The sequence below is a fragment of the Pipistrellus hanaki genome (genome assembly GCF_964339955.1).
Source record: "Pipistrellus hanaki genome assembly, chromosome: 10".
NCBI classification, from domain to species: Eukaryota; Metazoa; Chordata; class Mammalia; order Chiroptera; family Vespertilionidae; genus Pipistrellus; species Pipistrellus hanaki.
Window position 1 is genome coordinate 30,215,803 of NC_140512.1, and position 16,405 is coordinate 30,232,207.

Here is a 16,405-nt window from a genome sequence, read left to right on the forward strand (position 1 = left end):
GAGTATTTAGCTCCAGCATTACCATTCACTGAAGAGCCATGTGACTTCCTTAAGGTCATTCAACTCAGTGGGATGGGTTTTAGTGTCTTTATATATAAATAGTAACATTTCCTTCTTCCCCACGTAGCGGGTATTGTGAGGCTGTATGACTTAGTGAAGTGACAGAAGGCAGTTCTTTAGAGCTTTTAGAGAATTACACTGTTTATGTCTGGGACTCTGCAAGATTGATTTCTAAAATAAAATGTCAGAAATCAACATGTTTTGGAGCATGGTAATTCCTAAAAGCAGTTGCACTTATAATAAACACGTGTCCCGGAATGGTGTGAACAAGGTATGACCTGTGACCAGCAGCTCCCCAGACTCCGACTCACCTCTGTTCGTTTCTCTCGGTTCAGAAATCTGCATCTTGTCAAACATATAATTAATAGTATTTATTAAATTATATGACTGCAGAAGATCAACAAACTGTACTATTAACATCCTGATTTAGAGCAAAACCTCACATTTCTTCTGAACCCTTCTTCCCTTCTACACCCTCCATTTTGCCACATAATTATCAGTTTCCCTAGCAACAGTGTCAGTTCACAGTGAGATGCAGGGACTACTAATTCTTGCAGAAACTCATCCCTGCTTGTGCAGCAGAGGTGGAATCTGTCATCTCCGATGTTAGTAGTATACATATCAAGAGGTGCTCCTCCAGTGTTGCCGCTGAGGGCAGTCGGCGATAAATCTCCTAGAATTTCAAACTAAATGGCTTGGTCAGAAACTAGATAGGAATGCTCTGGAAAGCACTTTTCTAAATTGATCCTTTGCTTCTGTTGCTAGGGAACACGGAACCACTTCCTAGAGGTTTAGAAAAGGAAGTGAAATGTGGACCAAACTCAGGCCATTCTGCGTTTAAGGATCCCTCCAATAAACACATTTTTGCAACAGGAGGGGCCCAGTGCCTGCAGCCATTCCCCAGCTCCTGCCCCTCAGACGCAGTGCTCTGCCTCCTGCCTCTTGGGGACTGTCCAGTTCTGAGTTGCTTTCTAAGCACTGAATGTTTCACTGATAGGATGAGTTGATTATAGCATATTTTCAGGCCGCCAGGCGGCTCATTGAAGCAAAAGGATTATCAATTTGTAGGTCAGTGAAAACAATGTTAGGATGCAATAGTGAAGGGAGAAAGGAAGGGGAGAGTGAAGGAGTCAGAAAGGAAAGAGGGAAGGAAGAGCAGATAAGCCGCCATTTCTTCGCATGCGCACATGTTCTTCTAGGACAGAGCTCCCCAGCTGGGATGGATTCATTATGTGGCTCTGAATATTGAATTATTGACAAAACCATTTTTCCAGCCATGCACAAGTTTACCCCATTAAAGTTATAACTGAACATCATTTGTTTGGTTCTCTCTATAAACTAAGCCACTCAAATATCTCATTAAATTTTTGATAGAACATATATTACTTAATATACTTGAATGCTTTTTTCTTATAATATATAAAGCAAATATAGCAATTATTTTTTATCAAAGCCATAACAAACCCTAAATCCCTTTGAGTGTGTGATCTTGTACTGGACAAATATAATTTTACACGTGTTCCAAGATGTGAAAAATAATTTTTCCCTACTGCCATGTTTCATGTCTACAGATGACTCTGGTTTATAGAATTCTCGACATTGTATCCAAGTGCCCTGAAGTGACCTGATAACGCCCGTGGCTGCCCAGCTAGTTATGTCAGCATCAGACTAAATGCAGAGAACAGGCATGTTAGAAAGATCCTGGTAGGAGTCTTAGTTGGATTAGATTCCCTAGAAAAGTCACCTAAACAGCAGCTCTTCCTAAGTTTCTAGATATTCCAGGATCTTTATGATAATACCATTTTCAGCTTCAAGTATTTTAAAGGCTGTTTGTTCAAGAAAAAGTATGCATATTCCGTAGGGATACTGAAAGAAAGACAAGGAGTGATACTTCATTTAGTAGCAATTAGATGAAAAACAGATTATGATTATCCTATTGTGAGGGGTCAGAAGTGAGTACCACACCTTTAAAAAAGTTACTTGGAATGCTGGAAGCCTGGCGGCACACTGACTTGTAAAAGGAAGGGTGGCTACAAGGCAGAAAGAGCAGTGTTTGAGCCTGTTCAGTGTGCAAAAAGGTTTATGATTTGTAGGATGGCTGGGACCAAGGGTGAGGAAGATAATAAAGGGTTTGATATAAACAGATAAATATATTTTAAGAGATGAGAGAGAGTTTGAAGAAAGGAGAAAAATGAATAAAAATGGAATAATACTTTCCTGATTTATAGACTTTATGTTTAAGGTGGGACCTTATGTTAATGCTGTGCCATAGGGTATTCTTAGAGTAACTGTAGGCTTTCAATGCCTGAAGAAGAGTTTATACTTAATTCTGTAACATTGTGACCCACTGACAGTATTGAGGCAAAACAGGAGCTGGGTCATGTGTTATCATTGTAGCCGAAGCATCTCTGATTTTTTTTTATAAGATACCAATTAATTACAAGATATCTCAAGACCTATGGAAAGACATTCAAGAAGACCTATATAAGTCAGAAGAGGAAGGAAATTATAAAAAATGCCATTATGCCAAATTGATCTATACTAGTATATTCCACACAGTTTTGATTAGAATTTAAATGGGATCTTTATTATTATTATTATCATTTTAGAACTTGACAGGTTGTTTCTAAAACATATATGGAACAACACTTGGCCCAGAGTAGTCAAGATACTCCTGAAGAAATACATGCCAGGGAACTTGTTCTTTCAGATGCCAGGATTCACTGGAAAGGAATAATGATTGAGACTGAGGTGTAGTCTCAGCAATTGACAAGTAGACCAGTGCAACAGAGTAGAGTCCAGAAACAGACTGACCCACGTGTGCCAATCTGAGAATAATTCAGAACTGACACCGCACATTAGTGGAGAAAGGGTAGACTAGCAAATGGTGCTAGGAAAAGTAACCGTTCATATAGAGAAATGAAATGGGACCCGATCTCACAGCTTTTATGAAATAGATTCCAAATGGATAACAGATTCAAATATGAAAGGCTATATTTAAATCTTTTAGAAGAAAATGTAGGAGAATGTTTAGTATATGGTTTCTTAAGATGCAGAATTCCAAATCATATGAAGAGTTTGATAAATTTCACCACAGTAATATTAAGAAAATCTGATCTTCAAAAGACATATTAAGAACTTAGAAAGAGAATCCAAAAATTGATAGAAGATATTTGTAGCTCATATAATTAAGAAAAAAGGTTTCTCTCCAGAATATACATAAGAACTCAAGTGAATAATAATTTAAAAAAAAAAAACACAACTAAATGGACAAAAAGCATAAACAATTAGTTCTCAAAAGAGGCAACCCAAAGATTAGTGAACACAAATAAATATTCAATGTTATTAATAAAAATAAAGCGACTGGCAAAGGTAATTTCATATGATTGCCAACATGTAGGGAAAAAAGGAAAACTCATACAATTGTTTTTGTTAAGACAATTTGGTATCCTGTAATCTGGAAGATGTGTAAATTCCTTGGCCTAATAAGTTCACTTCTGTGTGTATGCTCTCTAGAAACACACCAATGTACAACAAAACATTATTCATAATGGCTGCAGTAAAGTCAACCTCGTCATAACTTTCAGCATAATGTTCAACAACAACAACAAAAAAAGATTTGCAGAATGTTATAATATATAGATTCATGACCATGTGTATAAAGTAAAAAAGCAAGTAAAATTAATCATTATATTCTGTAGGGATATTTTTATGGAAAAAAACCAGGGGCTACAACTAGAAATGGGGCCTATAGGGCTTGAAAAATGCTAATTTTACTTTTTAGGCTTGATAGTAGGTACATAAACATCCTTAAAAAAAAAAAATCCTTTTTCCTTGACTTACACATATGGTCTACATTTTTTACTACATAAAATATTTTTTAAACTATTGTTGAAAGTATTACATACGTCCCCTTTTTCCCACCATTGACCCCTGACTACATAAAATATTTTAGAATAGAAAAATGTAACAACCATGATTAAAAGATAAGAATGAGGAAAACCACAAAAGATTTTTTTTGGATTCAAATATTAGTTTAAGATTTAGTAAGAACAGAAAAAAGAAAGAAAGGCCAGCTCTAGGCAGACATTTGCATTGCTGAAGTTCCTGAGGTCATTGGGCTCCTCCTAGGAATCATTTTCTGCTGAGGCCAGACCAGGCCCTTGTCCTTTTGTCTTTCCCTGAGCCCATGGTGTCAGTGGTTCTTTTCAGATACCTGTGGCTATGAGGCCGGCCAGACCCCTACCACTGCATCTGATTTATTTCCTCATAGGGTTATTTTTAGCATTGGATCCCAGCATCCTATCGAATAAAAGAATGATATGCAAATTGACCATACCTCTGCTATACCCACAAACCACGCCCACCAACCAATCAGGAACGAGTACACAAATTAACCCAACCAAGATGGCTGTGGCCACAGAGCAAGCAGGAGGCTTGGGTTTCCCTGGCAATGGAGGAAGCCAAACTTCCCACACACGGTGGCCAGCCCAGGCCTCCACTTAAGGCCACAAAGTTTCAATTATAGAAGATAAATAAATCCCAGATACCGGGGCCTCCTCTTGGGTCACCAAGGGGGGGGATTGGGTGAGGGGAGGGCATGACCAGCCTGCAAACCACTATAGGCTCCTCACCCAGGCTGCCCCACGCCCCAAGAGAACATCCACCCTGATCTGAGATACCCTTTAGGGAAAACCAGCCAGCCCCCATTCGTGCATCAGGCCTCTGTCCTATCTAATAGAGTAATATGCAGTTTGACCATCACTCCAACACACAAAATGGCTGCCCCATGTGATCAAATATGGCTGCCCCCGTGTGGACACAAGATGGCCGCCACAAGATGGTCAGCAGGGGAGGGTAGTTGGGAGCGATCGAGCCTGCAAGGGATGGCATTTAGGGGTGACCAAGCCGGCAGAGGAGGGAAGTTGGGGGCGACCAGGCTTGCAAGGAAGGGCAGTTGGGGGGCATCCAGGTCTGCAGGGGAGAGCAGTTGCGGGGGGACCAGGCCTATAGTTGAGGGCAGTTTGGGGTGACCAGGTTCTCAGGGGAGGGCAGTTAGGGTCAAACAGGCTGGCAGGGGAGCAATAAGGCATCAATCAGGCTGGCAGGGGAGTGGTTAAGGGATGATCAGGCTGGCAGGCAGAAGCAATTAGGGACAACCATGAAGGCAGGCAAGTGAGCAGTTGGAAGCCAGCAGTCCTGAATTGTGAAAGGGGTCCAAGATTGGAGAGGGTGCAGGCTGGGCTGAGGGACACATACACCCTCCCTTCCCCCACTCCCGTGCATGAATTTTGTGCACCGGGCCTCTAGTTTTAAAATAAAGTTCAAGGCATAATTAAAGCCAGGCTGCATTAAAGGCAAAGTCATTAAAAGGAAAGGGAGGGTGCTTTCGCTATACCAGGTGTACCGGTTAATAATTTGGATCTTTTTCAATAGATGGAGTTACACATATGTTGATATATATGCAATTTTATATATATATATATGCTGTTTTGTTGTATTGAGAGCAAGCTTCAAAACTTCATATGTCAAATTTGCTGAAGGTGTTACCATCATAGATATTTTTATGCTTAAAAAAATGTTGAATTTCTTGCCCAAAACAAAGAGCATTTGCAGGAAGTTTTAATTCATTATTCTATTTTGAAGAAAAGTGCTGCTGAAAGTTATTGTATACTTTGGGAAGCATATAGTGAACATACTCTATCTCAAGATATGTGTGAACCCTGGTTTAAAAGTTTAAACATGATGATTTTGATATGAAAGACAAAGAATGTCCAGGTCAACCGAAAAAATTTAAAGACCAACAATTACAAGCATTATTGGATGAAGATGTGTGTCAAACTCAAAAACAACTTGCAGAAAGATTAAACATTGCTTAGCAAACAATTTCTGATTGTTTATAAGCAATGGGAAAAATTTTAAAGGAAGGAAAATGGGTGCCATATCAACGGAACGAAAGATAAATGGAAAACCAAAAAGTCATAAGTAATATGTTGCTTCAACGGCATAAAGGAAAGTCTTTTTTTTTTGCATTGAATTGTGATTGGTGATGAAAAGTGGATGCACAAAATCATGGGTTCATCCAGGTCACCCATCATCATGGACTGTAAGGCCAAATCACTTCGGAAAGAAGACAATGCTCTGTGTTTGATGGGATCCGGGAGGTGTGGTGTATTATGAGCTTCTAAACCATTAATACTGATTGCTACTGACAAGAAGTAATCAATTTGAACCACTCTTTGATTGTAAAATGACCAGAATGTGCCAGAAGACACGGCAAAGTAATTTTGCTTCATGATAGTGCACCATCACACACTTCAAAACCAGTTAAAGACACATTAAAAGATCTTGCCTGGGAAGTATTAACCCACCTGCCTTATTCACCAGACCTTGCTCCTTCAGATTACCACTTGTTCCAATCGATGGCACACACACTTTCTGAGCAGCATTTCAAAATGTACAAAGAAGTGGAAAATTGGGTCTCTGAATGGTCTGCCTCAAAACAAGAAAAGTCCTAATGGGATGGTATCCACAAATTTCCTGAAAGATGGGGGAAATGTGTAGCTAGCGATGGACATTACTTTGAAGAAAGCACTTTTGATATTTCTCTTGAAATTATTGTGTTTTCTTTGATTCCACAATCTGCATTATTAATCGGTACACTTGGTAATATCAGGAGTGTCTTATACAATGAACATTAGATACAGAGCAAGGGGTGATTATTCCATGCCATACTATCGTTTAGTTCTAAATTGGAGTGAAGGAGAATTCTGGAGTAGATCCAAACTTTCTTTATTCTGAATTCAGATGTAAGTTCTCAATAAACATGGACAATTTTTATTTTTTTCCAGAACAAATTATTTTTAATAACTCTAAATCCCAGATAAATAATTTTGGCCATGAGATATTACTGAATCATACTAATTAATGGGTGAACACTCCCAATAAGTCACTATGGAAAATTTTAATGAGCAAACCAAATGAATGAGAAATCAATACTTAGCGGATTGTTTTCTAGCCAAAAATCTGTCCTCTGACTCAAAAAACAAACCACCTGAAGTGCCTGTCAAGTTTTGTGCAAGTTTTACATCTGTCTCTGTATAAGCCATAAAGACTCTTGTCTGCAACTTGCTTTACAGAATATACAACTTGCACTTAAGAATATATTGCTAACCTTTTCATTGTCAGTGAATAAAGACATTTACTGAGTGATTGTTATGTACCAGTCATTCTTCTAAGCATTTATGTAACTTTTTATGCCTTTAGTCCTCATAAAATGCAATTATTATTGTGATATGTTATTACCATGCCAATTTTGCAATTGAGGATTCTGAAGGACAGAGAGTTTAGGTCAATTATTCAATTTAGTGGCAGAGCCATTGTTCTGGGTCCTATGCAAGGAAGACTAACTCTAGGGCTACTCCCTACGTAACTGTTTTGCACTGCCCCTGTGTGATTCATAAAACTGTCTTTGAATGCTGTGTGTATGAACCCAAAGCCCCAGGGGCCCATCTTTTATGAATCTGCAGTAACTGATTGCAGGTTACGTTCAAGTTTAAAAAGGTCACCAAGTGTCTCATTATGCTCAGCATTTCCGTTGATCATAGCACAAGCCAGGCAGCGTGATGGTCTAAGGTCTGACTGTTTTGAGGAGAATAATGCACGTACGAATGCGGAGCAGATCCTATTGTCATGCTGCTCCATTCCCCTACTTCCCCGCCGCCGTCTGTGTCTGATCCGTGGGCAGCATTCCATTTACGTCAAAAATAACGTCAATCTGGTGAAAAAAAAACTGAATGACTCCGAGAATTGCTTTAGGGAACCGATCTCTGTGAAATATGATATATAGCATCCTAATTTCACAGAACATTTTTCATTACAGTTGCTAAAATCATATTCAGATGCATTAAATTGCTTTGGAGGATCCAATTCAAAGCAATAAGAAGACTATTTTTAAGATGCAGGTATTTTGAAGCCGAGTCCCCACCTACTCAAAACTGCTCTATCATCAGCTACTTCATATCTTTTCTGTATCTCTCTCTTTTATGTTTATTGATTTACTTGAGTTTGCTCTTCTTTGGTATTTTAGTTGAATTTGAGTCTGAAAAAGGCTATTTCAAAGACTGGAGGGTCTGAAAGAAAGAATAGAGAAGAAAGGGGAAAGGGAAAATGAAAATTCCCTCTTATTCTTATGGACAACAGAGCAAGGTGCTCTGGAAAGAAGCGGCAGAGGAGGAACCATTGCTTTAGAAGAGCAATGTTGTGCTATTGACTACGATCTCTGTAGAGAATGAATGGCAGTGAGTGAGCATGGCCACCCGAACCCTTCATTTAGTGGCATTTAGCTTCAATCATGAAGCCCATCAGATTTCTCCTGCCTCCTCACCATCCACAAAATTTTTACATAGTTGTGTGTGTTTTTTTCCAAAGTAAGAATGTTATTTCTTGGATAAATATAAAGCTAAATGAAATCCCTATATATATATTTTTTTCTTCTAGCACTATATACTTCTGGGAATTTGCAAAGTTAGCCCTGGACGTTAGTTTGAAACCTAAAGTAAGACTAAAAAGAGGATTTGGAGAAGGCAGATTACTTTGAGACTTGAGAGAGACCTTCTGGGTGGATAAGCTTCTGAAATTGAACTCTGTATAGTCTCTTCCACAGACTAACCATCCGTTGCAGTTGGTAGAGAAGTTTCTAACCTTTAAGCTTTAGTTTTCCTGAGAAAGAAGGGTAGGCTAGAATCTTTATGCTTCTTTTGAATGATCATATTCTGATTCTTATATGACATGCTAGAAAAGATAGTGTATAGCCGTCAAACAGATCCCTTCCAGTGCCCAGAAGCAGAAGTCCTATCCACATTTCCTGCTGTCTCACTCATCCCCTCTAATACTCCTAAGGAGGATGAGGGGGGTTACTTGTGGTGTCTCTTGGGCAACATTCCTTCCAGGTTCCTTCTGATATAAGAGCTGTTGAAGTGAATGTTATCAGCTATATTCCATTTATACAGTTTTTTGTACTTTAAAACCTTTTTTTCTCAATTGGAGTATGGATGACTGGTTTGTAATCCATGAATCATTACTACAGAGTGGCCCCGAGTTCTTTGTTTCCAGACACTCAGAAGTTGTTTATTGGGTTCCATGCTTTTGGCCACTTGGATCATGGATTTAAGGCACTGCTTTTCAGGTTCCAGCTGGCTTCATCTTTAAAAGAGGCAGCTCCATGTGTGCCCTCCAGCGGGTTGAACCGAGTCAGTGCTAGCTGGTACTAAAGCAGATGCACCAAATTGCCATTTGGGGATTGACTGACACCAGGACCTGGTAAATTACCGAATAGTAATGGAGTCAGTAGTCCCAGAATAAATTCTCTATAGTCTAAACCCTGCTAATAAGTAGTTCTCCTGTTCCCTCGCCCTGTTGTTCTGTACCTAGTGATGGAGTTGAGTGCTGTGCTGGGTCCGCCGCAGGCAGGATTCTATTGCGAGAGGACCCATATTTACATAAGTAGAATGAGCTTCCTCCTTAGGTCTTTTTGTCACCAAGTAGCCAAAGTTATTCTTAAACCAACCAAATAAGAATCATTTTCCCTATAATTTTCAATGTCTTCCCTTTTTTATGCTTTCTTAACACCTATGTGGGAGGTTTATGGTCAGGGTCCTTATATAGCCTGTTGGAGAAGTGAATTTCCAGTCACACCAAATGTGATTTTATTGATACAATGGAAAATACTGGACTCTGACACCTTTAAAATCTTACTCTGTATCTTGTTCAACACTAAATTGGAGAGTAGTAGCCTGGGAGTCCAAAAAGCTAGAATGGTCATGGCAGCTCATCAGCTAGCTATGTAGATGACCGCAAGTTACTCAAGTTCTCTGAGCTCAGGAGAGGGAAAGCATACTTGGCTGCTTTGTCACTTGGAGCTGTTGCGAGGACACATGAGATGGTGTATGTGACAGGACTTCATGTCAAAGAACATAAAATCCAAATATGAAACAGATAAGCATGCACGAAAGTATATCCAGTGATATTATTATTGCTTCCATCTATTTTGTGTTTCCATGTTTTACATGTAAACAGAGTTTGTAAGGTTGATTCTCCCCAGTTATCAAAATTGGTGAAATCTTAATGAGAAGCTGCAAGTTTAGATTTTATTGGAAGAAGGAAATTAAAGTGATAAAGAAAATTTTTTTAATCTGTTGACACGTAAAAACATAAAGAGACTACTAATTATAAGATATTTAGCTGTCCTTTATATAGAGCTGAATGGTTTTACTTTTTTGAATATTCACTTTTCTTTCAAATATGGGAAATGAGAAGTCAAAATCTTCTTTAAATATTATCATTCATCAGATGTATCTGGTAAGGAAAAATATTTTTGTTAAAATCACATGCCAGTTGCTAACTTTTATACATAAGAGAGGTAGAGCCTGAGGTGCTTACTTGTTTTTGGTTTTGTAATATATTCAGAGCACAACTTTATCTTTACTGTGATAAGGAATTTCCTGGGGTACTGCTACTGTAAGAAATTGTTTTATTAATATCAGTACTTATTTTTTTGCAACTCTATTATTTGCTTTATTTTAATAATTTAAACCCAGAAGTACTTAATTATTAATTTCTTGAACAGCATGGTTTCATTTAATGACTACCACTCTGAAAAGAAAAAAGGAAAAAGATAAAAGCCTATTAGTAAATTTTGCTAAAGAAAATTTACAATGATGCTCATTTTTTATTACCTGTGCTTGACCTGACACCTGACCTGCTTAGGTTTTTTCCTTAGTTTCTAAAAGATCTCCCAACTTTGATAGACCTTCCCCCTTATACAATATATTGTTCATCAAACACTCCAGCATGCATACACATAAATAAGGAAATGCAAATCAGTGCCTCTTCTAATTATGTTTTAGGAAGGTTTTATGCTCTTTGGATGTTAGATTTTTGTTGTTGCCTTGGCCACCTTTAGTGTTGGTTTTTCTCCCTAAGGCTTTGTACACTTCTTTTAGATCTCCCCTTTTTTAAATGTATTTTTTGGTTATCTGTGGGATATTACACAGGCCGTCATGGTTTCCTGCCTGGTGTGACTGATAACCCTAAGATTTTGTTATCAGTGTCTGTGGTCTCTCTATCAATCCTCTCCAAAGCTTTCTCTCCCTGATTATTTTGCAATGATCTTTTCTTAGACTTGAATGAAGCGGTCCCTGAGACAGAGCGCCTGGATTCGAAAGCCCTGAAAACCCGAGCCCAGCTGTCCGTGAAGAACCGACGCCAGAGGCCCTCCAGGACAAGGCTCTATGATAGTGTCAGTTCAACAGACGGGGAAGACAGTCTAGAGCGAAAGGTGAGTGCCCTTGACCATTTCCTGATTACAGTGTTGGGCTCTGTCCTTATTCCTACAGTTTATTGATTTTTCTGCAACCAGATTCTATGGCCTCATTTGAAATATCTGGAATAGTTCACTTTTTTTTCTCTCCAAAATCTTTACTCAACTGAATATATTGTTGTAATTCAAGTTCTTTCTATACTCATTTGATGAACTAACCAAGAGCATTACCTACATTGTCATATTTCATGATGGTATTTTTGATATTCAGCAGTTGGTTCTACCTAGTAGGAAATAATGAATGTACAAATAATTGTTCCAGTATGTCTCGGTTGTCTGTGTTAGTTACTATGGTAATATGGTGAGTCGTTGTGAACTATGGAGTCTCATTTGTAAACCAACAAATAAAATTGGTTTTCATGGGGATTCACGAAAAATAAGGTCGATCTGATTTCAAAGTAAGTACTACATGGAACCGATGCTCAGTGGCATAACCTCCTCTATAATCTCTTATATTGACAGCCTTCAAACAGTTTCTGTAACCACATGCACATTACCAAATCACTTCTGCCCAAGGGTTTGCGAACTTCTTCTCCAGAATCAGATTCTGGTGCTTCATCCCTCACTTCCGAGGCTGTCAGTGTGCCCTTCTCCAAGTCTGACCAGATAACTGAATCTCAAGGACCCTTGCACCCAGAGAGGGAGCCTTCCTCCTCTACTTGGGGAGACAGTTCACTCTCCTCTCCTTCAAAATCTGATCATGAAATTGAAGAATCTCCTTGCCATCATCAAGCCACCACCAAGAAAATATCTCAAGAAAAAGGTACTGTTAATTTTTTTCTTTCATTGTGTCTAATTAACCCCTTGATTTCTGCAATGTAAAAATAACATTTTTTTCTCATAATCGTAAGTTCTTTGTCTCCTCATAGCTAAATAATTAATATTGCTTTTTTTATGTTATGGGATAAGAGAACATTCCTCTTCCATTTATTTATGTTTATCTTTTCCTACCTAGTTAGTATTTTTATCTCTTCAACTCTCCACAAGTTTACTAATGAAGGATGTTATTCAGGAGGCCTTCTAGAGATTTTGTGGAATAGCAGCCGAGTTTCAATAAATGCTAACATAGACATATAGAAAAAATATATATATTTATGCATATGGATGAAGGTGATATAGATATTAGCCTATTAGTTTGGTTTTTACTTAGAAGAAATTTTCACAATAATGATTTATAATGCAAATGTAGTAGAAAGCTCTAATAAAGGTAATGCAGGGAGATTAATGTATTAATTATTGTAAGAAGTTTCTAGAATTAACATCAGAATTTCAAAGCAGTGTCAGTACACTTTTGTCTTTTTAATAGTATGTTTTAATTTATAGAAGTAATCAATTTTTGTGTAAACAAGTTAAATGATGCATAGATGAAAAAAGAATAGGTTCATCCTCTTCCTGCCACATCGGACATGTTCCTTTGAAGTCACCAAGTATATCGGGTTATATAGTAACCCTTGAGTAATGTGGACTAGGAGTCCTGACCCTCACACAGTTGAAAATCCACATATAACTTTGGACTTCCCAAATCCACATATAACTTTGGACTTCCCAACAACTTAACTACATTTGTTCTTTGGTATCCATGAAGGTTGGTTCCAGGATTTCCCACAGACACTCAAATTTGTGAATGCTCAAAACTCTTATATAAAATGGTATAGAATAAGGCATACAGTTGGTCTTCCATATCCATAGATTCCCAACTGCAGATAAAAAATACTGTTTTTAGCCGAAGCCTGTTTGGCTCAGTGGTAGAGCGTCGGTCTGCGGACTGAAAGGTCCCAGGTTCGATTCCGGTCAAGGGCATGTACATTGGTTGCAGGCACATCCCCGGTAGGGGATGTGCAAGAGGCAGCTGGTCGATGTTTCTCTCTCGACGTTTCTAGCTCTCTATCTATCTCCTTCCTCTCTGTAAAAAAATCAATAAAAATATATTTTTTAAAAAATACTGTTTTTAATCCATGGTTGGTTGAATCCATGGATGCAAAATGTGAAGATGCAGAGGGCTGACAGTATATTTATTTTTAAAAATGTGTGTATAGCTGAAACCGGTTTGGCTCAATGGATAGAGTGTCCGCTTGGGGACTGAAAGGTCCCGGGTTCGATTCCGGTCAAGGGCATGTACCTTGGTTGTGGGCATATCCCCAGTAGGGGGTGTGCAAGAGGCAGCTGATAGATGACTCTCTCTCATATGGGTTTCTAACTCTCTATCTCTCTCCCTTCCTCTCTGTACAAAATCAAAAAAAAAAAAAATGTATGTATAGTAGGACCCATACAGTTCAAACCCATGTTGTTCAAGAGTCAGCTGTATTATCTTTCACATCTGAAAAAAAGATATAAAATAAATATGTAAAAATCTATTCCATGGTAAGTATAAGAGTGAAGTGTCTGCAACTTACTTTGAAATGCAATTAAAAATTAATGGATTAAAAGTTAATGGATTAATAGATAAGTAGAGGAATTGTTATATGATAAAGAAAATGTAAGATGGAAGTTACAGAAACTAGAGGGTGGATATATGTTTGTTCACTGTAAAAATTATTTTGTCATTTAAAAAATTGAATAGCAAGAAAGAAATCTCATTTCTCTCCATACTTAACTGGAGATTCAGTACAACAGACATTTTGTGGAACTTGACAAGCTGATACTAAATTTATAAGAAAGAAAAAGAGTCCAAAAGTACCTGAAACTCTTGAAGAAGACTGAAGTGGAGGATCTTGCTTACCTGATACCTGGAATTATTTAATTCTGCATTTTGTTTATGCAGATGTATATAAATAAACAGACAAAGAGCTTAGAAGCAGGTTTTATATACACATACATTTTATGACAGTTGCATGTGTAGGTAGGTAGAGAAAGGATAGTTTTTAATAAGTTGTTCTAGGAAAGTTGATTATCCATATTTTTAAAAACTATAATATACATATACCATGTAAAGATTTCATTCAAGGAGGATTCAATATTTAATTAGATAATACAAAACTATAAAACTTTAAAAACTATAGAGGAGAACATTTTGTATCTTCAGGATAGGGAAGGTTTTCTTAAAAAAGATGCAAAAAGCATAAACCATAAGGAAAAGATAGGTAAAGTAAAACTAGAACATTCTATTTCTCAAAAGACCTAATAAAGAAGCCCTAAAACTTGATAGAAAATATTTACTGCCCATGTAATTTACAAAGAATTACTGTCCAGATTGTGTAAATAATTCCTATAAAGCCCTAAAAAAAAAAAAAAAAAAAAAGACAAATAATCCAGTAGGAAAATGTGTAATGTCTTGAACAAGGCACTGTATAGAAAATGAAAATCAAATGCCTGTAATATTTACAAAAAGTTGTTTAACTCCATTAGTAATCAGGAAACTATGAAATTCACCAAATGAGATACTATTTTATACCTACCAGATTGCCAAAAATATTATAATCTGATATTACCAAATGCTGGTGGATATGTGAGACAACCATAAAATCAGATATTTGCTGGTGGAAGTGTAAATTGGTACAAGCTCTTTAGAAATCATTTGGCATTACCTAGTAAGTTTGAAAATGTCCCTACCCAGCCAATCCTCACCTGTTTATATATCCAAAAGAAATCCTGCACTTGTCTACTAAGAATCATGTACAGGAATATATGTTCATAGCAGTCCTGTTGTGCAATAGTAAAACCTGGGAACAACCAAAAACTGGTAATCACTAGAATAATCACCAGTAGAAAAGATAAATGAATTGTAGTATATTTCTATAATGAATTGTGCAGGCAGGAAAATGAACAAAACCACACTGAAACATTACAACAAGGTGAATCTCTAGAAAAAGACATTGAAAAGCAAATTATAGGTGAATATAGACTAATATATATGATTCTATTGATATAGAGTTAGATAAAACTAGAAGATTACTTAGAGATACATGCATAATATTGAAGTTATGAATGGGTATGACAAAGCTAAGTTACATGGGGAGAATGTTGGGAGTAGAAATAGAGAAGTACAGACGGGGACTTTATATGTATAAACTGCAGTGGAGGTGGGATGACAAATGAAATGGAGGTTTGTTGTTTTGTTTTTTCTTTAAACTCTGCAACTATCATATAAATAGTCTTGATTTTAGAAGATAAAAAGCATAAAAGGACCACACATACAAAGTTAACCAATAGACTTTAATATACAAATAGCTTCAAGTAATTTTTTAAAGCAAAAAATATGCTAAGGAAATAAACTTGTCAATTCATTGAAGAGAAGATCTGCATTATGTCTAAAATATAAAAAGATGATGGAGAAATTGTCATTTAAATTAGATACCCATCAAATTGCCAAAACATTTCAAGAGTCCCACCAACCAGTGCCAGTAGTGATATGGGACACACTCCTACATTGCAGCTATGATTGCAAATCACTGCATTTTTGAAAAGTCTAGACTCATTTATCTTGTATCAGATCCAAAATTGTAAGCTTTCTACAAATACGCAGTGAACATAGAAATAGAGTTTATTGTGGGAGCTCACTCTGTTTTGTAACTCTTGATAAGCAACATAGCTTTACTTCAGATATTTCTCCTGGTTTCCCTTCCTGGACTTGTCAGTTGCTGGAATTGTCTTCCATAGATTGGTCCTAAGCACAGCTCTTCTAGAAATTTTGAGATAAAAATTAAATACTTAGGGAGGACAAAATGCTAGTGGAGGCAAGAGAAAATATGTCCAGCCCACTAATTCATCAAAAGTAATTGTCAAGTTGTTGAAGGACTTGCACTGTAATTTGGCCTACTTCCAAAAGAATGAAAACCTTCAAAAGCTCTCATCAAGTCAGTGTTTTGAGAGCCAAGACTCTAGGCCTTAGTATTCTAAGTCTGGAAATTCAATAATGCATCCAGATTTAATCAAGTTCAGAGGGACTGATTCATGCTGTTCAACTTAGAAAGAACCATAATACTAATTTTTTAGTTTACTTTGGGAGATAGAACTGAAATAATAACC

At 37.3% G+C, this 16,405-nt stretch overlaps 1 protein-coding gene across 16 annotated transcripts in view; it reads left to right on the top strand.

The window, feature by feature from the left end:
- The window catches only part of PPP1R9A (protein phosphatase 1 regulatory subunit 9A), a 219,387-nt gene that overhangs the window by 178,463 nt on the left and 24,519 nt on the right, over window positions 1–16,405 (top strand). For 8 of the 16 annotated variants that reach the window (XM_084896633.1, XM_084896644.1, XM_084896643.1 and 5 more), the window contains 2 exons: window positions 11,241–11,398; window positions 11,903–12,203. In XM_084896633.1, the coding sequence (XP_084752759.1) occupies window positions 11,241–11,398; window positions 11,903–12,203 (459 nt within the window). The remainder of the gene's footprint in view (window positions 1–11,240; window positions 11,399–11,902; window positions 12,204–16,405) is intronic. The other 8 variants (XM_084896646.1, XM_084896647.1, XM_084896635.1 and 5 more) reach the window with 2 other exon arrangements.